General features: G+C 37.3%; 3 protein-coding genes and 1 long non-coding RNA gene across 7 annotated transcripts; 3 read left to right on the top strand and 1 right to left on the bottom strand.

The window, feature by feature from the left end:
- Positions 1-93: 93 nt before the first annotated feature.
- Positions 94-6602, top strand: BuGZ (Bub3 interacting GLEBS and Zinc finger domain protein). Of its 3 annotated transcripts, none has more exons than XM_065317727.1 (8): positions 94-426; positions 523-731; positions 800-1055; positions 1141-1280; positions 1562-1797; positions 1881-2109; positions 2983-3041; positions 4082-6602. In XM_065317727.1, the coding sequence occupies exons 1-8, from the start codon at positions 386-388 to the stop codon at positions 4085-4087; spliced, it is 1176 nt and encodes a 391-aa protein (XP_065173799.1). In that variant the 5' UTR covers positions 94-385; the 3' UTR covers positions 4088-6602. The 3 variants fall into 3 exon arrangements, 2 of the variants coding, with proteins under 2 accessions (XP_065173799.1, XP_065173795.1); XR_010550934.1 differs by lacking the exon at positions 2983-3041 and having other exon boundaries at positions 95-426; positions 4082-4289; positions 4718-6602; XM_065317723.1 differs by lacking the exon at positions 2983-3041 and having other exon boundaries at positions 97-239; positions 338-426.
- Positions 6603-6735: 133 nt separating this feature from the next.
- AstCC (Allatostatin double C) lies at positions 6736-15110 on the top strand. Its single transcript, XM_065317740.1, has 3 exons — positions 6736-7797; positions 12727-12861; positions 13771-15110. Exons 1-3 carry the CDS (start codon positions 7594-7596, stop codon positions 13858-13860), a joined length of 429 nt encoding a protein of 142 aa, XP_065173812.1. The 5' UTR covers positions 6736-7593; the 3' UTR covers positions 13861-15110.
- On the bottom strand, positions 12858-13383 carry LOC135803988 (uncharacterized). Its single transcript, XR_010550949.1, has 2 exons — positions 13227-13383; positions 12858-13097 (listed from the first exon to the last, which is right to left on the bottom strand). It is a non-coding gene; the product is annotated as an uncharacterized lncRNA (long non-coding RNA).
- A 1624-nt stretch (positions 15111-16734) lies between the features above and the next one.
- On the top strand, positions 16735-22494 carry LOC135792840 (uncharacterized). Of its 2 annotated transcripts, XM_065303600.1 has the most exons (5): positions 16735-16870; positions 16924-17108; positions 17268-17294; positions 17376-17581; positions 22133-22494. In XM_065303600.1, exons 1-5 carry the CDS (start codon positions 16851-16853, stop codon positions 22133-22135), a joined length of 441 nt encoding a protein of 146 aa, XP_065159672.1. In that variant the 5' UTR covers positions 16735-16850; the 3' UTR covers positions 22136-22494. The 2 variants fall into 2 exon arrangements, with proteins under 2 accessions (XP_065159672.1, XP_065159681.1); XM_065303609.1 differs by lacking the exon at positions 16924-17108 and having other exon boundaries at positions 16753-16870.
- The last annotated feature ends 626 nt before the right edge of the window (positions 22495-23120 follow it).

The raw sequence follows: 23120 nt of genomic DNA, 5'->3' as shown, positions 1-23120 counted from the left end.
AATAAATAATAAAACGCTGACAGAACATCCACAGTTTTGAGCTAGTTGTCTATTGCGCACAATGTGGGCGCATTCCCGCAACATTCCGCAACCCGCAGCCCGGGTGCACGCAGCCTTCGAGTCGGTTTCTGCCTTCGACAGCGGCGGTGCTTGCTGCGTGGTGGCCATATTGATTTCTGATTCGTATGCAACGTTCAGTGCGCGGTAAGCGGTCGTGTAAAACCAAAACGTGAAACGAAGTGAGTAGTGCATCCGACCTGATTCGCCCACAACAAACGTCGTCCAAATGCAGTAATCCGACTGTGATTGATTGATAAATCTTTTTTTTTATCATAAGCTTTAACTAGCGCCGTTTGCGGATAACGCACAGCGCGTCGTTCAAAAAATGGGTCGCAAGAAGAAGAAGCAGTCGAAGCCATGGTGCTGGTATCCTTTTTAAACGCGTACATCGTGACTATTAATAACTGCACGCTTGCGTTTTCATTATGTAATTGAATGTTTCCTTAACGTATATTTGCACAGGTATTGTAATAGAGAGTTTGAGGATGAAAAGATTCTCATTCAGCATCAGAAGGCAAAACATTTTAAGTGCCACATATGTCACAAGAAGCTCTACACTGGGCCTGGTCTGTCCATCCACTGCATGCAAGTTCACAAGGAGGCAATAGACAAGGTGCCAAACTCATTGCCAAACAGGTCGAATATTGAGATAGAAATCTATGGCATGGAGGGTAAATATTGAACTAATAACTAAACTAAAATTAACGACATGAATGCATTATATTATATTGTTACTTAGGTATTCCGGCCGCTGACCTGAAAGAGCATGAAAGGCAAAAGGATGGTGGCAGAGGTGGTGGTGTGTCTGATGATGATGATGATGAACCGATTGCAAAGCGAACGAAACCTGAAGGTCTCTTGGGTAGTGCACCAGGAGTAATGCAGGGAATGCCAGGCATGGTGCCTGGAATGATGCCGCCGCATATGGCTGGCATGCCCCCAGGCATGCCCATGGGAATGATGCAGATGGGTCATATGCCATTTATGCACCATGGGTAAGCATTTTAAAGTTTAAATATGTTTGCCTTGTTAATCAACGGTCGTGCAATGATATTTATTAATATAGTGAACATTTTTTAGCATGCCGATGATGCCACCTCACATGATGATGCAGCAACAAGGCGGGCCAGCAAAACCGCTGTTTCCTAGTGCCGTGCCTTCTTCGTCTCCTGGCACTGGCGGTGCCATTGTGGGTGCCGACTTTAAGCCAATTACGACAGGTTTGACTTAGTTTACAATTCATTTGTGTATTATTTGCGTTTGGCTCAAATTATGCACTAAACTTGGAAATGTAACGCCAAACACGCACCAAAGCCATGGAAATAATGCATGACTAATTGCTTATACGAAAGCATGTTAATTGAGTCACCTCGAAAAGGAAAACAATCAGAATAATGCATGCATTACAATTTCGATTTGTTATTGGCAATTAGTATTATTTATGTTCTTTTTTTTAACTTTGTGTTTCAATAACAGACTATGAAAAGTATTTCTGATGTAGGTGCAACAATAAGCGCGCCGCCAACGACAAATCACCTGCACGCGGGAGCGTCACACGACCCCAATAAGCTGAACACTATCAGTACTATCGGCGCCGCGAGCAAAATCATCCATCCAGCCGAAGACGTCTCTTTGGAAGAGATACGCGCTCGGCATCCCAGGTACCAGCGTTGTTTACCCCCGAAGAGCAGCTCGGAATCACCTACAACGCCAAGCACGAGCTCGGCATCCACAGAGGTAATAAATAAATAAAATACCATAAATGTCTCCATGTCGTTTTTTTTACCCGCAATGTGTGTGTGTGTGCGTTCATGTTGTAGTTGGCGATGGCTGTGTCAGCCGCTCAGCAGGCGGCCGCACGCCAGCAAGATCTCATCCAGGCCCAGGCGGCTATGATGCAGCGCTTCCCGATGCGACCGACGATCAGCATCGCCGGCACGCCAGTGCGAAGTATGTCCATCGTGGCGCCAATGCGGCCGATGGCACTGCCGGGACCAGCCACGCTCCTGGGGGGTCCGATCATGCGTCCCCCCATGGGCATGCCACCAGGTAGGAGTCACTTGCGATCACACTAGCCCTCCCTAACCTAGCCGCGCGCACACCAATTACATGCATTGAATCCTGACAGAATATATTACGCGTGGGCTACAGCGCTGGGAAAGGTCCCCGCGCTTGGGCATGCACCTTGCGATCTTGTTATGGCAAGATGTGCATTGCTCATATGCTGAATTGGATGGCATAACGAGTTACGTTTTGCACCTTTGTTTCTTTCTCTCGGCAGATGCGAGAGCATTGCGATGCATTTAATATTCATGCATTCGATTAATAGCTAGCACCGATAATTTCTAGACTCTTACATTATGATTGTACATTTAGAGAGCGCTTAGCTTTTGGTCCGATCTTATATTTTCGTTTGTTTGATTTTTACGAGCTATGATTTCGTTGATCTTTAGCAGCTAGCTTTCCAGACTTAGGGTCGGCTTAACTAACGTTAGATGAGCCATTAACCTGCTATTAAAATGCCGTCGCGAAAATGACTTTCTAATCATGCATTGACTTTGGTTAAGCCGACAAGATAATGCCACGAATTGTCCTTAAGATTGAATGCTTGCAAGCGGGGCGAGTGCGTGAGTGGATGGGTTGTGTGAGCGTTGAATGTTAAGCCCCTGTTCGGCCATCGCGAGAATTTGACATTTGATGACTTGAGTTGAGTTGAGTTGTGAATGCGAATGTTGTGTGTGCATTTGTTAATACGGTGTAACAAAGTAAGAACTAACCGATTTAATGATTGCTTGGCATTAAGCGTGCGGCCTGCATCGCCCGATGTAATGCGCCCGAACATTTCCCGAAACTGAAAGCGGCTAGCAGAGACTGAACAGAAATGTAATGCCTTGTTGTCTTTTGTGTTTTCTCTTTTTGAAGATATGAAAGAATCGTCGGTTACTGTAATGTCAGTTTGGGGCTCGCCCGCCTCCGCCCAGGTACATACATGCAATCTATCTATAAATCTATCAATTGTATGCATATGCCTACACATATGTGTATGACGATAGCAATTTACATATACTTATATTATAACTATATGAATATTTCGCACTCAGTGTTTGGCATGCCTTTGCATACGAACTTATGTCACTTGTATTTTTTACTTGATACAATACGCTTACCAGTTTTGTTTTGTTCCTTGGTTTTCGTTGATTTTTGATTCTGGAGTTTGGGTTTTGTTTGGGCTATTGTTTATTTCTAGGCATTTTATTTATGTCGTGCTACTATCGAGTTTAATGTTCGACGTTGATGTTAACTGGGAGCTAAGACATATTGGTTCGAATTTGTGGGCTGTTCATTGTGATGCCGAACTGATTGTTCCCAGTTTGCGTGTGTTTAGCGATAGTCGTAGCGCCACTAATCCCCTAACAGCGTTTGTGCCAAAATAACTTACTAACATGATAATGATTTTTTGAGTTCGGCGTCAAAATGAACGGCAAATGTAGTTGTCGTAATGAAACACATTTAAACCTAATTCTGCTCTTTGTACTTATTGATTAACTGGTGTGCGTGATAATGGGCAATAGCTGAAAATAGTAAGTGTAACTCATGTCCAATATCTGTGTAGACATTTGTGTGTTTGGTGCAATTAGCTAAATTTGTATTCGCAAATGCATTTGAAATTCAGCCGGGTGAGTATTACTGTTAGTTTTCTTTGCAAACAAAAGCGACGATTTGAACCAATCGGTCTTTGCCGAACAAACGAGCGAAAGCTAGAATGCTGCCCGAAGTGCAGCACCTCAGCGAGTAACATGTATATTTGATTCCTAGCAAACGATTGCAACATTATTAGGGACATGTGCCAGTATTATTACATATATATAAATATATATATATATATATATAAAATACACATATATATCTTTGTTGTGTGGCTCTTGATTATGGTTTTTCTTTGAATATGTGCTTGCCGCCAATGGCGCGCCGCCGTCTGTGACCTCCGATCGCTAACCGTTCTTCTTTTTGTTTGCCACAGGTATGATCGGTATGCCGCCCGGCATGCTGTACGGGCCACCGATGTTCGGCGCCGGTCCAGTCATCATGCAACCGCGATTCAGATGATCTCACCAGGCAACGGCGGCCGCAGCCGCACTCGTCGCCGCCGCCGCCTCCATCGGCTCGCCTGGGGGCACGCTGTTCCTCAACAAGAAGTTGTAATGTGCGACCGACTCGACCCTGCTACCGCAAGTCTTAACTCTTTAAACTTTAACTCTTAGTATTTTAAAATCGCAACACCCTTTTAACAAGTTAGAGAGCGATCAGTCGACGAAACAGAACAAACGTCATACAAAAAAAAACACAATACTAATATCAAAGCGAAACTCAAAATCAAACACTTGAGCAAAAAGGAAAACACAGCACACTGGCCCTTGCCGCTGACGGTGACAGTGAAGTTGCACGGCCGTCGCTCACACCACTCACCCTTTTAAAAGATTGCAGATGTGTGCATGCCACATGAACGAGTGAATGTTCTTTTTGTCCCTCGGTGGTGTCGTGCACGCATTCACCTCATTGTTATTTTATCTACTTTATACATTATTATTTTTGCTAATTAGCTGTCCTCCTCCACAATATTGGTATATACGCTGATTACGTTTGTTTTTGATTATAGGTGATGAAAATGTTTTTAACCCGGCATATGATGGCTGGCGGTATGTAAATATTGGGATTATTTTATTTATACTTAACATTTCTTAATATTTTATTTATAATTTTCGACTATTAGTTTGTTCTGTTATTCCGTCATTGGTTAAGTTATCTTCTTTTAATAGTGTGGCGGTGACACGATGTTGATGATTTTTATACAGGACACTAAAACACTGTTTGCTTAAAAATGCGAGAAAACGAGCACAGGTTAGTGTTATTTTTATTTTTACTTTACTGCGACGCCTTGTACGGGATCCGTTGTAATCATATAACCACATTTATTACCGCAAAAGGTTTGTACAAACGTTCAAGAAATCAGGCTATTTACAGTCACATTTACACAAATAATATATATCTCTTCAAAGCGTTTTTGAACGCAACAAAAAAATTGCATTTTTATAATTTTTGATGTGACGACCGAAGGTAAGCACGAAATGATTGTGACCTTTTCCATTGTTTCGTTGTGGACGAGGATGTGAACAAAAATTACGTTTGGCTCTATCACTTTATTTTTCTTTACTTCCTTGCTGTAGAGAGTTTATTGTTTTGTGCAATTTTAATGTTCAATAATTATGTGTCAATTTCAATATGCGGCGGCGAGATCTCTACGCGTCGAGCGAAATTCTATTCAAATTATTTAAATCAGGTCCGAAATTGCCGCCGCGTTGACATCTCGCTGTTGCGACAAGGTTTGGAATACTTTATGTAAAATATAAGCGAAATTCGAATAACCCAAAAACATTCGAAAAGGTAGGTGCCAAGTAGCTCCTATTATAAATGTTTTTGCGATTAAAAGAATTGAAAATTAAAAACGCAAGCAAATTGCACCCCAAAACAAACATGCAAAACAAAAGGTAAACAGTTCAATTATTATAAATTATTGGAAATTATTGTTATACGCAAATTAATGTATGTTGTATAAGGTAATTTTAGACAAGTATAAGATGAGACGAAGGTTGCGATTTGTATGTGGGATTATGGGCGTAATGAGAACATTTTTTAGATGAATGATAAGATTGGCAGGCGACTCAGCGTCACAGCTTGCGCTACAGAGCCCAGCTGTTGGACTGGACAACTCCCTGTTTTGTTTACGACGCGATTCCATCCATCCCTCTATTTTGATTTCGGTCACCGATTGCGCGCCACTCGTACCGCGTTCGCGTTCAATTCAATTAGTTCGACAGGACTCGCACTTGCATTGCGCGCACAGGAAACGCGTCGTACTTCAAAACAGGTGATTTTCGATTAAGTCACAGCGAATTGTTTTTGTTTCATTTGATTGTATGTTACACTCATGGAGTATTGAATGTGGAGGCGAAATGATAATGCTGTTTAACGAGTCTTGTGGAGAAGGTTGCTTCATTATGGGGGCCCTCTTTAAATAGCTGTTGGGTGTCCAGTCCCTTGCCGTTAATTTATGAATCATATGATACCATGTGGCTTTTATCCGATGTGAACAAAACGCAGGCGATCGTCTTTTAGACGTAATAGACCAAAGACGATCACAGGACGTTTTCGCTCCTGTTGGACATTTCGCGCTATCTGCATTCACGCATCGCGCGACAGCGTGCGAGCGGTGTACGTGCGGGAAGGTCGAAATGTTCCCTGTCTTGACTTGAATTCGCTACTCCTAGCTGTTTCTCTTTAAATGTGTATTTGAATTGACTTTGTAGACTTTTCGCATTTAAATTTACAACCGATATGCAAACAGAAGACAAACAGAGAGCAAACCTAAACATCTTTACTGACGTTTCACTTTTTGCAGAACAGTAGATAATGTATTTGTTTCCTGATAAGGAAAGTTAACTTATAAATAAAACAATCAAAGGAATTAAAGAAGTAAAAATAAACACGTGTGCATGTGTTTTGTATATCCTATCAACTTTTCTGTTCCTGTTGTTCGCTTCCTTTCAGTGTTTGCAGGTGTTTCTCTGTGGGGGATGTTTATGCGTGGGTTGGTGTACGGGGAAACGATATGAACTGATAAATAATTTGTTTTTAAAGGAATACGTCAATAACTACAAAATGATGGGAATGTGTTTAATGTACCAATGCGACATGGGGAAATGTCGCGAGTAATTAGTCAGAGGAGAAAATCGATTTACGACGGGATTTTAATTGATTTTTCAAATCATGCGCTTCCGCACGTTATGTATTTCTGATGTAAAATGTGAAGAAGTCTCGTAAACAAGGCGTAAGCGGGCGGAATAACAGACAGAATAAAAAACAACTCCCGCCACCGGCGAGTCACACGGGCGTGTAACGCCGATGTGCTTTTAGTTGACCGCTGCCGCCCCGTTGCGTTTACATTCTTTATTACTTTACCAGCGACCGGCTCAATGTCGCCCCATCGCCACCCTCGACCACTGCGAATATTATCATATCGGAGATCGAGCGTTTCGCGACACGCTGCAAAAACAAATGCAACACAAAAATGAATGCAAGGACGCGAATTCTAACGCCGCCTGTATTCCGGATGAGTGTGTCCATTGCGTGGTTGGATCTTAGTAACATTTTGGTTGTTGCTGCCGAGATAATAAATAATTGAGTGAAGTTGCACGGCCGTCGCGCAAATTGACGATTCCCGCCCGTTTACGAAGATAAATAGAACGAACGCTATGCGCGGTGCGCGACCGCTTGAGTGCCACCCGCGACGCACGCAGTGTATATAAAGAGCACGCTTCTGGACGCTGCACCATCAGTGCTCCAGGTCCTCCCTCGACAGGAGCGCCGACCCGAAGATTGCGGACGCACTGACTCAGTCACCAGGAAGAGATCGTTGCGTGCGGACGAATATACGTCGCATACGAGATCATAGCGAGGAGGTGTGCGCTTGCGGAAATGGCACGGTTTTTCTTCATTTTCGGTTGGTGCCTTTGCTGCGCTGCGCTGGCCGCTGGCGTGCCCATGATGAGCGTCGTCGAAGCGGAGAGCGCTCCGGCAGACATTGAGGAAAACCAACTGAAGAAGAGGAGCGCAGCGCCCGAGAGCAACCACGATGACTACCCCGATTATCTTCTCGGCGTCAAGTATGATGAATATCCGGTGAGTAATATCCTTCAGCTTCAACTTTGTACGCCTCATATTATACGTATACGATCCGCTAACTTTGTTGATTGCTAATTACTCAAATTAGAAATAAGTTTTACCGCTGCTGCAGCGCGTGGACCAAAAACTCGCGCCTTGAAAATTAAACTTAACATCCTGATTGCTCGGCCAGATGCAACAGCATCTACACGTGTGTATATTCGACATGCGAGTCGAGTGCGCGAACTTAATTTGCATCCCAATACTCACTCGAACAACCGCGCAATTCCCGTGTGATCAACGTTTGGAGCCGCGTCTCGAAAAGTTTTAATGATTAAAGTAGCCTTCGCTCTGTAATTAAAAAATTCAATTATAAAACCATCTTTCAAGCAGTGATTTGCGAGTTACCCTTAGTTTGCCGCTTTTGCCACTTTTGTGCTTGTTGTTTTGTTTGTTTGTCGTGTGCATAATATCGGCAATAAACCGTAATCCGAAGCGACGAAATGAAAATTTAATAACCACTTGAAAACGCGCGGGACTTTTTTAATTTTCATCTTTTCATAACTTGAAGAAAAGTAGATAATTGTATATTTCTTACAAAACCGTGTAACATCAACGCATCACGATACAGCTTACTGTTTACTTCGCCCAGCTCCGCAAAGAAGTTCAAAAGTTTAAGCTGGTTTAATGTTTGTTTAATATAAAATACTACTGTTAGTAACTTGAATATGGGCACACGAAGTCGATAACTTTACGTTGAAGCTGGTTACCTGGTACTTACATACAGAAAGCTTATGCACGAGAAAAATGAAGCGTATACCTCATTTAAAAGTTTGAAAGTTTTCCAAGGCTTGAAAGCAATTATGCAACTAGTATGCTTGCCTGTTTATGCATGCGTTGATCAATTTAATCCAATTCAATCAGGATTTAATTTGGCCGGGTGCCAGGTATCCTGCACAGATTTACGGAAACAAGTGTCAGCGGTAAAGTGGACGATTACTTTAGCATGCGCGATTTAATTAGGAAGCGAACGTGTCATCGCCGCCGGACAAGGCGAGCTAGTGTTCACCACTGGCGGAGGCAGTTCGACTCATTTGACGTGCGTTTGCGTTTTAACCGGTAACAACTGATAATTGCAAATTGCAATTATTCCATTATCGTGCGCCAGTTCGAGTGGAAACTGTTTGGATGTCGAAAAGTGCGCCCCCAACGAACATCAAGGCAATTAGAAGTGCGCGATCGCTAATACAAGTAATTAGAAGCATTGAAAACGCACACGACGTGTTTCAATTAGCGCTAGAGTTGTTTGTTTAGCTATTGTTGAGTCGCAGCGCAACACCTTTATTTTTCAACCGCGGGGGTGTTTGTATAAACCGTTATATAGGATTTGAATAATTGGCCGTCAATGTGTTTGTTATTCAAATCCCAGTATTATGGAGCTTTTACTGCAGTTTAATTAGTCACAATCTACTCAACTATGCAAATATTTTCAACATAAAATAAGGAAATTCCGAAAATCCAAGCGTTACAACTCGTACTTTGTGCATTGTTGATAGGTACATACAATTTGTGTAATAACGCATCCACCCGGATCCCACGTAGGATTTGTTTACCTTTGTAGTTATTATGGGAAAAATTTTGTTGCCTTCAAAGCACATATTAAACCATTGCCACTGCGCTAATTTCCAGAATAGTCCCTACGCTTATTCGTAACAAGGTTTTATTTTCCAAGAATACCAAACCAGATTATTCGTTTCCTGTTAATATTATTTTTTTTATAATGGCTGGGGTAATTCTTTCCATCAAATTCTGAAAAGGTGTCTATTATTGTCAATATTGATATTAGCTCAACAGAACAGAAAAAGAAGGTACATTAACAATAATTTGGTAAATATTATTTATAATACGTTTTATGCATGTGTTAAAGATGCAACTATGTTTTGCATAGGGAAAAACAATTTGTGTTTTTTATTTATCAATTTGCTTATTTTGCTTATTTTAAAATGTCACTCTTTAAGAGACATTATTATGAGTCATAATGCACGTATCATGATTTACGACGTTTTGTCACTGCTTAGGTAAATATTTTACAGTGACAATTTTAACAATAATCAATAACATTTAAAAAACAACAAATATTTAATCGGTAGTCAACCAAAACAGGATTAGTCCACTTTGCTTCAAAGATGATAATATATCGAGAAAGCTTGTAGCAATTAACAATAAAATGAAATTATGGTTCTATAAATGTTTTAAAAAATTAAACAAATCTTGTTTTGCATTATTTTAGTCATGATAGTTTATGGGTTCTAAAGTTCTGAGGGAGGGAAATTGTTCTTAATTCATGATGCAACAAAATCTTTACATTCTACATTTTTAATATAGTATGTTAGTATGTACAGTATGAACAAGAGCCAATTTTTAGTAAAATCCATAAAACTGTAAAATTACAAATAATATTTCTTAATAATATACCAGAGGAGACGGATTTTCTAATTTGAAGAACGGTCCTGGAGAGAATATAAATAATATTAAGAATCGTTGGCGATATTTTTCGACTGTGACGGCAGAGACGAAGAGAAGAAAATTAAACTTCGAAAGGAAGAAACACTAAACATTTGAAGGAGGAAGGGTAACATGCCAGTGTTATCTCAGGTTGAATTGCTTGTATTTTTTTGCAATTCGTTTTTCAATTGTCGCCCGTGCTGCTTCATATTTTTTATGTATAGCAAACATTATTGATTTTTACTCGATGCTGCAGAATTTAATTTTAAATAATTGTGGTTCGGCTAATGTTTTTATCTCGTTATTTTTTACTATGTGGGACATAATTTAATTAATATTTATTAATAATATTTAGTATTACATTCAGTTCATGCCAATAAGTCCGGAATAATTTAGTACCTTACATTCATTCATCTATATATAAGTTTAAATAGATTAAAGATTTTTTTTGTAAATAAAGATATACAATTTGTTCAGTTCAGAACTGAAACACAAATCGTTTTTTGATAAGCAATCAGGGCAGACTGCAGAGTAACCATCGTTAATCTTCATTTTTCCAACTGTCTTGACAACCAATTCATTCAACAGGCTTCATGATACGCCAAATTCCCAACTTTTATTATTAAGAGTTACTGTATATCGTAAATATTGTCATTGAATAATGATATTACATTATGAGTGTTTACGTTTTTATTAATTGGTAATACAGTGAAAAATAATAAAAAAAAGAGCAGGTCAGCAGAAGCGAATTGTTTACGCGCAAGTTGGTGTAGAGGAACGTGTTATTCTCGCCACAGGGAATTAAAGATGCCTGGGGATCATCTGCCGTAACTGTTATGATTGCATAACGCTGGCGAACTATTTACGTCACCTTTGTGCTTAACAAAACTTGTAATCGCGCTATACATCGGTAATCCCAGCGACTTATATGTCACTCGATACCGCTTCGTTGTGCGCAGTCCAGCGCTGGTTTAATGAGGGCGAGTTAATAACGCAAATGTCATCGGAAGATTAAACGCATAATAAACGCACACGCCTACAACGCGCATACTAATTGAACGCAGTATTTCAAACATATTCGAGAGGTCCGCAAACTTTTAAGCGATTTGCCTGTTTCGACCCATAGGGATGGACAATTTGATTGTCTGGAATCGAACGGCTGCACATCAGTCTATCGCAAACATGCGAATAACGTGTCACTGGCATTCCCACAACTTCACTTCGCGTAAATAACGAAACAAATTACCGCGTCGCTCCCCGATGTTATTGTTAATCAGCGCAGGGCGAATCGTTTCATAATGCATCGTTAGCACTGCGTTACGTAAAAGTCGCCCAAAAAATTGATCAGAAATGACGTTGGTACCCACTCGATAAAATCACCACACACAGAAAAAAAAACCACTCGTCGGCTTTCACGTGCGCGGTGGGCGTAATATTTCGAGTCGCTCTGGTTATTAGATTGAAAAATGTGTCCAACTGAAAACGACAAAAATAATCAGCGAACGGACGGCCGCCTCCGGGAATGCCGGCGTGCACAAATATTGCACGTCCTCCAATCAATAAGTATGTTCGCAACGACGACGTACACAACAACGAACAAAAAAAAAACAATGAGTTTTTAAACACACATTGTTTACTTACCTGTTGCGATGTCCCACGAGTGCACAATGCATAATTAAAATTTTATTGTTTGCCTGGAAATTGAATGTCATGGCAGGTACTTACCACGCTTACAGGACGCATGTGTCCTGGCTTTCTAGGATCACCCACACACGTCATACGCAAGAAATTTCAAACGGTGTTTGCAAACCGCGAAATATCCTGCCACGTGTGTGCGCCGTGGAGGTTTTACTACTTAAATGATTTAATACTGGGTGATGTGGAACGGTTTGAAAAAGCCTCTCTTAATTGAAATATGCAAAGGGCTATTGATTTCATATCGCCGTCAACACCAAACGCTCCTACGTTGGTTTAATAAATGATGATTGTGCTACAGTGTATCAAAGAACCACTGCATAATTTATCGAAAGCATGCGATATGAGTTTGCACACTTACGTTCGTGGGCAGACACTGAAATTACACAGCGATAATAATTAAACGTCCAGATTAAATTAGCACATTTTCGGATTCTCATTGTTTAAGTGCGAGGTGGAATAAGAATTTAGGTTCATAGTGGAACAACATTCGAAATGTTGAAACACAAATAGGTATATATTTAGGTATTAATGTAAGTTATGTTCCTTTGTGATCTAGGCAAATATATCATAATTTAATCCTAGGGTTCAATGAATTTAATTGATATGAATGTTTATCGAATAGTGTACAAAGGCATAACAGGCTCTAATTTTGTGATTATTTTCTTATGCTTGATCACGCCATAATCAATAAATTAGGCATGCTCTCACGATTGAACAAGTTGTTTGAACACGTTGATTTTCCAGATGATTGTCCCCAAGAAACGAGCCGCATTGCTGATCGATAGACTAATGGTGGCGTTGCAGAAAGCGATTGAGAACGAGGAAGGAAGAGGGTTGGGCTCCAGGACGAAAAACTACTCTTTACGATCTGAAGATGGGGTGAGTAACTTTTTATTCATTACGCTAGTTGAAACATTTTGGAATGTTACCACTATAACTCACACTCATACACTATAGGATAGGTGATGACGCAAGCTTTTTCTTGATTAGTTTTATCTTGTATCGGTGGTTGCATTTTTTGTTTTGACAAACAAGTTTTTCACGTTCGTCCCGAACTGGTCAAGCCTTTTGCCTACTCCTTTGAATGCCTCGGTGATTGCTGCAATGCCATCCGCCTTTTTTTTATAGAATTCAATTAGAACATAATTAATCAATTAAATGAATTTATGATCTGCGCGTAATTTGCGCCGATCAAGATTTTAGTACCTATAATATTTAGTAAAACTGGATGACAAACAACTCACCGAAGTATAGCTGATGACCGCCAGTAAGCAGACTATTACACTGAAGACGAGTAATGCTTTCTTCATTATGGTAAATTTATGTGCGTGCTGAACGCTTACACTGACTGGAATGAAACCAAATGGCTTCGAAATTGGCATTTATATGCGCAATTGTTTATTGAAGCCACCTGATTATTGATTATGTATGTAGGTGATATTGATAAACAAATCGTTAAAAACAAACCAATTGCCTGAAACAATTGGACTTTTGATCTCGCCAGGCTTAAAATTAGTTGAGCAGAAAACGAATTTATTTTGGACGTTGGTTTACCTTCTGAGTCACATAGAATTTAACAGGTACTGTTTTGACCAACGCGTGCTTACGACTTATCAGTGTTGTCGAAATATAATCAATAACGTTTTACATATTATTCTATGGCTATTTAAAAAAAATTGTAGTAAATAATTAGAATTAGAATTACATCAGCTTGTTATGACATAAGAGAATGACATGCATTCACTTTTAACTGAACTCTGTTTAATTCTAAAATTTTTTTGATTCCAGATGGATTTGCAACGTAGAGGACAAAGTGTATCGGACCAGAAGAACGGACGCTATTGGCGATGCTATTTCAATGCGGTCTCTTGTTTCTAGGTGTGCAACTCCCTACGCAACGAGAAGAAGAAAACCATCGGCATAGTTAGTTGATCTCACTTCTTTTTTTACAATCTTCCATCATATCATTGAGTTTTCCAATCGTTTACGTTGTCAAACAATTATTGCTATTTTGTACTGCAAACATTTTTTATTTATAATTTGCGATAAATAGGCGAATAAACGTCAGATATTTGAAGTAAAACGTCCCACATGAAAACAAAATCTCAAAACCAAAATGCTGAGCTTCTAAGATTAAACTATTAAATTTAATTGCATAATTTAATGAATAAACGGAACAAAATATAAATTATGCTGGCGGTGGGTATCAATTGATAAAAACACATTGGGTTTATACATTATACATACATAAGTCATAGCTATTTAGAAACATCTAAGTACTTTATACATAGTTATTTAATGCTAAAATTAAATAATTGTCAATTGAAATATTTTGAATTTGATTTATATATAAAAAAAAAACTAAAAACTTGTCCAATTAGCTCAATTGTGGTGTGCAAGTGGCCATTTTTAATTTTATTTAATGTTTTTGAATTCACAAAACATAAAATGTTTCCGTTGCAAATCAAATTAAGAACTCTAGCATTTTGGACCTACGAGTTTTGTTCTCATTTGAAATAAATTTTCTTCATCAACTTGTATCACTTAAAGCAAAGTCTCGTTTCTTTCGAGCTATACATAAGCTTTCTTGATCTCCATGCGGTTGACGTACGTAGATGCTCTCGTACGTAATATGTATTATATTTTTATACTTCAGGTTAAATATTATTTAATTTACTTATTTGTTGAATTATATTATCATTTAATACTTGTGCAAATTTCTTCTTTATTACATTGCTGGCAAATCTTTTGAGAACATTAATAAATAAATAATAGAAGAGTATTAGTTTGTAATTATTTAGATTGTTTTAAATGAATATTATTTGTTAAAAATTATTTTATATCTATATAAATTAATTTGAAGTGTGAAATTCAGAATATTATAACATTTTCATGATTTTTCATATAAGATATGCTTCCATGGCATCAAAAGACTGCGATTCGTTTATGTTGTGATAAAAAATAGAATAGACTCGATATATTTGATCAGATATTATGTTATATTTGTTATTATGAACCAAACAATGTAGACGAAACATATAAGTATGAATTTATGACCGTACTGTGATTAAGTTTGTATTAATTAGATTTTACAATACTCATTAAATATATAAAACACTTCCTGCAAAGATACATGTACTTTGACAGTAAAACACTTTTTTATATGTGTTAATTCTACACAAATTAATTTACAGCCACCGCCTCAGTGTCTCCAAGTCAGCAAATCATTAGTCCACATGATCGTATATTTTTGAAGGCATTTGTTTTGACTGAGAACAGTTAAAGCATAATGCGTTTCAAATATTAGTCATGAATCTGTCTGTACTGAATCTGTACTTAAATTCAAATTTTCCTACAATCACCGTATCACACAATTCTTAAGTAAAACTATATAGCTATTTTTTATACCTTATTATACCGAAAATAATGATTACTAATAATGAACGATTATATTAAAATGAATTGAAACAGTATTTCATTCGAATTAGTAGTTACAAATTTTAAAATAAATTTACTATTACAGTTGAAACTGATCATATTACTATTGTTGCTGTAAAATTCCAGTAATATGTAAAATATAAAGATTTTTTATTTAACGATTAACGATATGACAAATATATTACATAAATCCTTAGACATTAGTAAACAGAAAGAGTACTACTTAATAGTACTAAAATTCTAAAATATGACCTAATTATATAAAGAGGGCGTTGTTTGTGATTACAATCTACACTTGCAATTAAATATGAAATTATGTCTAAATATCATGCATGATGAAATGATGAAGAAAGGAGAATGTATCTCGTGAAATAATTTTCTAATTTCAAGTTTCTCATCTTCATACTATAGTTCAATAGACTCTTTGCAGTATGTATGTTCTTTCAATGCTTTAAAGCACCAGAAAGTGTCTTAATAATTGACGTTTTCAGAAAATTTGAAAACATTATGTAGAAAACGCCTTGCACTAATTCACCTATTTTGGATTGACCATTTTTTTTATTGTTGTTCAAGAGACCCTTTACAGTATGCATATAATTTCATTTCTTTGGACCCCATGGAAGTGCTCGGAGATGCTCTTAAAAAGTAGCCATCGTTGATCTGGAATATATAATTTGTTTGACGAAAAACAGAGCCAAACTAGTATTCAAAATTAAATTCCGTTGAAAGGCAACACCGTAGTTTTTTTTTTTTTAATTATTTAGATTCAAAAAATAAAGCCAAACTTATTTTAAAATAATTATCGGTTAAAGTGCGCAGGAATGCGCCCCCAGCGTCACAAAGTTTAAATTACGATTATTTTGGAAACTAAAAAAAATAGAAAAGAAACGGACTCTAAATGTTTGTTCCTATTAGGAGTCTTTACAGCATGACACATTTTAAGCCAAACTGTCAAATTTGTAAAAAAAAGTTCAATCTTTAGTCAATTTTCTAATTAATTAATATAAATTTTGAGTTATTCTTAATTTATTAAATTTAATAAAGTATATTAAGTAACACGTGGTTAAACAAAGGCATAACAAGGTTTAACCAGGTGATGGTTATGCTATTTTTTTACTTCCACTCTAGCCCTACGTTGAGGTTTTTGTATTTCAACTTTTGTATTTTAAATCATCGGAATTTGCTCGAACACTACTACAAAATCTAATTGTAATTGCATTACCTACACCTACACACATATCAGAATGTCTCGTTTTCAACTCCTCACGCTTATCGATGTTTGGTTGTAAACAATATTTTTATTGCTTTGAACCAGTTTCATACGGCGCTCGTGCTACGAACGTTTCAGTCTGTTCGTAATTGCAAACGGCTGGCTACCTTTCTTTTATTCATTTCTATTAAATTAATTTCATTACATTTTATCGATTAATATGGGCATACATATATGCAGGTAATGACAATAGACGTGTATATTGTTTTCGCTAGTTTTTACATGGCTTTTAGACACAAACGCTGTACTTTATCTACGGGCATTAGATATACGGGGCGGAGTTTGCACCTGCGCATTTGGCTACGGTGCAACACCACGGTGCTCAACGCGGCGCGACATTTAGTGGTTCGACGGTTGTTGGATTATTGCGATGCTGAGGATTGGAATAAGAAAATATGTTTTATATTGATAATTCCTAGTAAGTGTAAGGAACGTCTGTGACCGGATTTCACGGGAATATTGCCTGTCAAAATAGCGCTTGTCATTCAAGTCCGTTACCTGACGAAACAGACTTAATAAATACGACTATGCAGCGTAGTGGGTGTTTTTACACACGAGTTTTTTTTTTCTGTTTCAGTGCTTTCTGGGATTACCCGATGCACTAGTAAGTTTGTAAATATTATTACATCATAATTACATTTTTCCACTTCCACCTATAAAGTGCCAGTATTTCTACGATTTTTAGACACAAAAAGTAGCACTTTATATTCGGACGGACAAGCCGTGGGCATTATCCATTATCTACGGACATTATCTACGGGACGCACCTTGCGCCTGCGCATTTGCCTACGGTGCAGCACAAGACCGTATGAAATGCTTTGCGACGTTAGTCAAACAAGTGGAAGCGGCGCGATATGGCCCGACGCGTCACATGGCCCAGCGCACAGTATGGTATTTATAACCTTACATTTTGTAGTCGTATGCGAGCAAATTTCGATGATTTAAAATACAAAAGTTGACATACAAAAACCTTAACGTGGAACTAGAGTGGAAGTAGCAAAAATAGATAAAGCATTACATGGCTAAACGTAGTTAAACACTCAATTGCTTAAACGGCCGCTACGCTCGCTCTCAATCAATCTTGTGGGTAATGTTCCCGTTTCGCCATTATACTATTATACTATTTCGTGTTAAGTCGTTTGTATCGTAATAACTCAAAATTGCGTTTTTGGTTGTTCCTTTTCGATGTCGATTTAAAGCGCATATTTTTCCCTGCTGGTATTTCTTATTGATTTGTGAATATGAATATTTTCTTTAGATTTTGATAGCGCGAGATTTGTTCTCAACAATACGCTACTATCAGCCCCATTAGTATTATGTGGCGAAGTGCCTTTAAATTGAAAATTTGACAATTTGAAAATTTGACTCATTTTTTAAAGTTTAGGTGGAAATCAGGTCATATCTCAGGAACCCTTTAGAATATTTACATGTTTCCTTCAAGTTGCTTTGCAAGTTTGACAATTTTCTATTTTTTTCAGATTTGGTAGATTTGGATAATTGAATCATATTTTAGGAACCTTTTAAAGCATTTGCATGTTTTCTTTAGATTTTGAGAGCGCGAGTTTTGTTCTCAAAGATATGCCATTCCCCAAAATCGTGCGGAAAGTACCATAAATGCACCCTGTAAAATCTACAATTTTCAACATTTTTCATGTTTTGTCGTGGAAATGGGGTCATATCTCGGGAAACTTTCGGAGTATTTGTATGTTTTCTTTATATTCTAATAGCGAAAGAGTTGAACCACTCATACGTTATTGTCGCCCCCAGTAATCTTGCGGGAACTGCTTTAAAATTGCTCTGCAAATTCCACTATTTTAAGTTAAGTTTTGTTGTGGAAATATCTCAGGATTCCTTCGGGGTACTTGTATGCTATCTGTGGTGTTTTCTTTATCTCGAATGTTTGCTTTAGATTATGATAGCACGAGAGTTGACCTCAACAATTCGTTAGCGTCGCCTTTAGAAATCATGCGGGAAGTGACCTAAAATCACCCTGCAAAATCAGCAATTTTCTACATTTTTCAAGTTTTGTCGTGGAAATCTGGTCAGTTCTCAGGAAACCTTTGGAATATTTGCATGTTTTCTTCAGATTCTGATAGTGTGAGACTAGTTCTCAATATTACGTTACTGCAGTTCCCAGAAATCATGCGGAAAGTGCTTTAAAATTGCGTGATTTTCTATAAAAAGTGGTAATTAGTTGTTTTGAAGTTTTTTCCTCCTTTAAGTTTGTAATTTCTTTTTGTAACGCCTTTTCTATTACTTTTTTCTTTTGATTTACCATCATAAAATAATTAAACTTGTTATTCCCCAGTGTTTTCCTTTTTGTACTTTGAATTTTTGTTTGTAACACCTTGTATATTTAGATTCTTTAACACGCAGCCAATTTTCTTTTTGACTCATTGCTTTTTATTTGGTAGTGCTATACGTGTCCATTAAACTAAGACTATTAAAATTATTATTAATTTAATTGTTTGTTAGTGTTTGAAATTTTTTACTTATTTGTATGTGCTTTGGTTATGCAGGTCGTAAAACTGATTTTAAGATGGCGGCAGGAATTTTCTATGTCTGCACTAACTTAATTATATTACATTTGTGGCTTGTGACTTGTATTGTGACTTATATTATTTGTATACTCTTTTTATCGTTGCAAGTACAGGCCAGCACTTGAAAAATATTTCTATGGTTTATATCGGCTTTGAGGAAGATGATACTTATAATTGTCTGTACAAATGCTTATAAGGATTGTCCTTATAAGAAGTTTCTCATGCAAATATGGTTATCTTGGAAAGTAGAAATCAGGTGCCCGAAACAAAAAATCAGCAAAATTCAATCATTCAAAAAGAGGGCGTGAGGCGTTCTACAGAATTTTTTGATAAATAAGATTTGGACAGATTTAACTTGAGGCCCCCACAATCTGATGCAAGTGTGGTTATCCTGGAATATAGGGTTCAGGGACTCAACCCAAAAATATGTCTATCAAAAATATGTCACTTTTTTGTGTTTAGTTTTGTGTTTAGATTGTATTTAATCTAAATTTATGCAAACGGTAATTGTCCTGAATCTTCTAATTCTTTAATCAAATTTCAATTATGCATTTCGATGATTACATAATACACACTTGTGATTTCAATATCCGGAAAAATGTTACTAAAAGAATATGTTAAAGAAAATGTTATAAATTGAGTGGAGGCGTTGGCATATTAAGTAGTGGTTGTATTAATTAATTATAACATTATTATTTATGGTAGAAACTAATTAAGATATACAAGAACTAAAAACACTATGTTATCAAATTATAAATTAGGTAATATTTTTACAATTTCAAATATTTGATGTGTTTAAAAAAAATTCTAATATGATTTTTTCGTAAAGTAATAAAGGTGAAAAAAGTTTTTTTTTTTTCTAATTTGTTCATGTCATAATAAGAATAATAAAAGGGGATATTTTAAATGCACTTTAGTTAAAATACAATCCACTTGAACAGCCGCACTTAAGTTTTCATACTTTGCACTAAGAAATTCATATTATGCACTATAGATTGTATCACTACATAGTATAAAGTAAAGTCGCTTTTTTTTCCGGTCCCTTTGTTCGCTTAAATATTTGAAACTACGCAACGGATTTTGATGCCGTTTTTTTTTATAGATAGAGTGATTCAAGAGGAAGGTTTGTATGTATAATAACATCCATTAAATAGTGGAGAAGCACTGTTATTTTTGAGATTTCTAATGTGATGTAAATACAAAGTTTTCGATTATTCCCGTCTGCTCTTTGTGCGATGCTTCGTAGCTTCCCCCTCCAAGCATAGACGTGTGTATGTGTGTACGTGTGGGTTGAAGTTGACCGGTAGATGTTTTTGTTTGGAGAAGGAAAGTCGCTTTCTCTGTCTGTCTCTTTGTATGCTTAAATCATTGAAACTACGCAACGGATTTTGATGCGGTTTTTTACTTCCGTGCGAAGCCGGGGCAGGTCGCTAGTAACTTATATTTTAATACAATGCACTTATATATTCAGGTTTAATTTGCTATGAATCAACTTTTTAAATTGAAACTTTATAATTTAAGGTGGTTAGGTAGGGTACCTTGTTTGGTATTATTTGTGGGGCGGTCGGGGGGTTGGGGTGGTCGGGGGTTGGGAGTGGTGGTTAGGTAGGCTACCTTGTTTGGTATTATTTGTGGGGCGGTCGGGGGTACTGGTGAGGGGGTGGTCGGGGAGTTGGGGGTGGTGGTAAGGTAAGCTACCTTGATAGAAGGGGCCGGCTAAGAGTACGGCACGTACTTAATACTGCAAGTTTTATAAGTGCAAAGTATTAATTTCATAGTGGAAAGCATTTTATTCAAGTGGAATTCATTTTTCAAAGTGCAAATATTTATTTTTAAGTTCAGTTCTGTATTTTTAAGTGCAAACATTAATTATAAGTGCATTTAATGAATGCACTGACAAGTTAAAAATCGAAAAAATAAAGTTCGTTTAATTACATGCCATAATAAAATGGCAGATTTAGTTTTTTTGATTTTGATGAGTTTCATGACAATTTGGTACAAAAAAAATAAATTTCAAGCAAGAGCAATATGAAAACGCCAACAGACAGATTTATTAATTTAATTTTTGTATTAGTTTTTCAACTAGTTTTAAGCTTCTAACTAACAAATTACACTAGTACATTTGAACACTCTACTTTTGAGGTTAAGGGTCGACCAGCTGTCTTCAATTGGTGTATACTTTAATAGAATCTATGCAGTTTTTCTTTGAATTCTTCTATTAAGTAAAGTTATAGCCATCCAAAACCGATCGAATTTTTAAAAATTGCTAATAGAGTCCACATTTTCAGGATCGTCTTCTTTAAAGGTGTAGGTACTTTCGAGCAAAAAAATTTACATCAAAATCGCTGACCTAAGGGCGCACACTTTCGTCGAGGATTAATAGATATGTCCATATATATATAAAGGGAAATTGATGAGCCTGCTACTTAACCAAATTCTTATCTATCCGAAAAAATTGTTAGAGGTGTTAACTGGTGTTACGATTCTGGTTACGCACGAGAGTATGCACTGTAGGTAACTGTAAGAATAGTTAGAGGGAGAAAACTTTGAAACGCCACGCAGGCGTGTTTGACGAGTACCTTGTGCTTCCTCCGCCTTCGCATTCGAATTTACAAGGGGTCCCTAGTAATTTATAAAATTCAAGTACAAGCAATAAACAATACGAAAATTGAAGAACTATAGAAATATGAAATGGTGAGCATCTAGAAATAAATAAAATAAGTACTGTATCAATGTAAAATGCTAACAATGCAATGTCTCTAAAAAAAGTAGCACAGGCTTTCGCATATGCATACATGCTAGTGCATATAATGGGAACTCTAATTAATACATACATCGTAGGTATTGTTGATGAAACGTCAATGAAAAGCTGAAAATAGATTGATTGTTTCTTTGTTTGCAGTGAGCTCAGTGTTATGCAGCTAATCAGTCCATGTCGCCCTCCGAGGAAGAATCCAGAACGCGTTAACACCTGTTGTTTATTCGATATGTTTGCGGGACGTGTCGGTAGTGGAGTCTGATTACGCAAACAACACATCAACGTGGCCAGGGCGCTACGCTGCACGCCTTCGGGAAATTTCCTCGTTCCGCATTAGGCAACTAGCGTTCAAGTTAATCGTCCCTCGCGATTACCCAAAGCTGATAAACCGCGTGGGCGCCAAAGAGATTTCCTCAATCGTTGAAGTAATAATCGATGTTTGCCAACACCCATGAGCAATTTGATTTGTATTATGAAACAACACTGAAATAAATCATTTGGTTCAATTTATTTTCGTTAATTTAAAGAAAGCTACTCATTTACCGATTGTATTCACGCCTACCTCTACATAATGAAACATCAATTTATGGCTATTACTGTAAGCTAATATTGTAATAATAATAATAATAAGAATAAGTAGCGGTCATGTAAGCACTCGTTCCACTTTGCTCCATATAGTCGATATGATGTATATTGGTAAAAGACAAGCTATCACAAGGTGGTGAAAGGCGCAACGGCAAAACTTGCGCCATTAGAAAGCAATTAAGCGGGTTAGTTCGCACAAGGTTGGTGTTATCCTTGACATAGAAGCGGTGCGAGGATCTCCGCATCACACGTCTCCGTGAATACTGATGGTAGCACAGAAATACATACATTTTACATACGCAATTTGGAATGTTCTTTGATGTACATGAGCCGTGCACACATGAAACATGCGCGTTAGCAACCGCATCGAAGCAACTTACGTAAACATCCCTTTATGTTCTCATTTGGCATCTCAGTTCGCATGGCAATCCTTTTCTTTAAACCAAGTGCAAAGTTAAGGTACACATCGACTCTAATTTGAAGTGTAATCAAAATTATAAGCACAAAAAAAAACTTGAAAATATTCACAATCAAATTTATATTATGT

This window comes from Atheta coriaria, unplaced genomic scaffold (genome assembly GCF_025399875.1).
Source record: "Atheta coriaria isolate IRGN ID8LTWV9N9 unplaced genomic scaffold, Caltech_Dcor_3.1 hic_scaffold_1_pilon, whole genome shotgun sequence".
Lineage (NCBI taxonomy): Eukaryota > Metazoa > Arthropoda > Insecta > Coleoptera > Staphylinidae > Dalotia > Dalotia coriaria.
This window is presented reverse-complemented; position numbering and strand designations above follow the sequence as displayed.

What these genes read in the sequence shown, in the direction of transcription:
- LOC135792840 (XM_065303600.1), top strand. Translation starts at nt 16,851, where the DNA reads ATGGGCATACATATATGCAG. An exon ending in ATGGGCATACATATATGCAG is followed by an intron (nt 16,871 to 16,923) that starts GTAATGACAATA and finishes CATGGCTTTTAG; the next exon opens with ACACAAACGCTGTACTTTAT. An exon ending in TGGGATTACCCGATGCACTA is followed by an intron (nt 17,295 to 17,375) that starts GTAAGTTTGTAA and finishes TACGATTTTTAG; the next exon opens with ACACAAAAAGTAGCACTTTA.
- BuGZ (XM_065317723.1), top strand. Translation starts at nt 386, where the DNA reads ATGGGTCGCAAGAAGAAGAAGCAGTCGAAGCCATGGTGCTG. An exon ending in CAGTCGAAGCCATGGTGCTG is followed by an intron (nt 427 to 522) that starts GTATCCTTTTTA and finishes ATATTTGCACAG; the next exon opens with GTATTGTAATAGAGAGTTTG. An exon ending in AGAAATCTATGGCATGGAGG is followed by an intron (nt 732 to 799) that starts GTAAATATTGAA and finishes ATTGTTACTTAG; the next exon opens with GTATTCCGGCCGCTGACCTG.
- AstCC (XM_065317740.1), top strand. Translation starts at nt 7,594, where the DNA reads ATGGCACGGTTTTTCTTCATTTTCGGTTGGTGCCTTTGCTGCGCTGCG. An exon ending in TCAAGTATGATGAATATCCG is followed by an intron (nt 7,798 to 12,726) that starts GTGAGTAATATC and finishes TTGATTTTCCAG; the next exon opens with ATGATTGTCCCCAAGAAACG. An exon ending in CTTTACGATCTGAAGATGGG is followed by an intron (nt 12,862 to 13,770) that starts GTGAGTAACTTT and finishes TTTTGATTCCAG; the next exon opens with ATGGATTTGCAACGTAGAGG.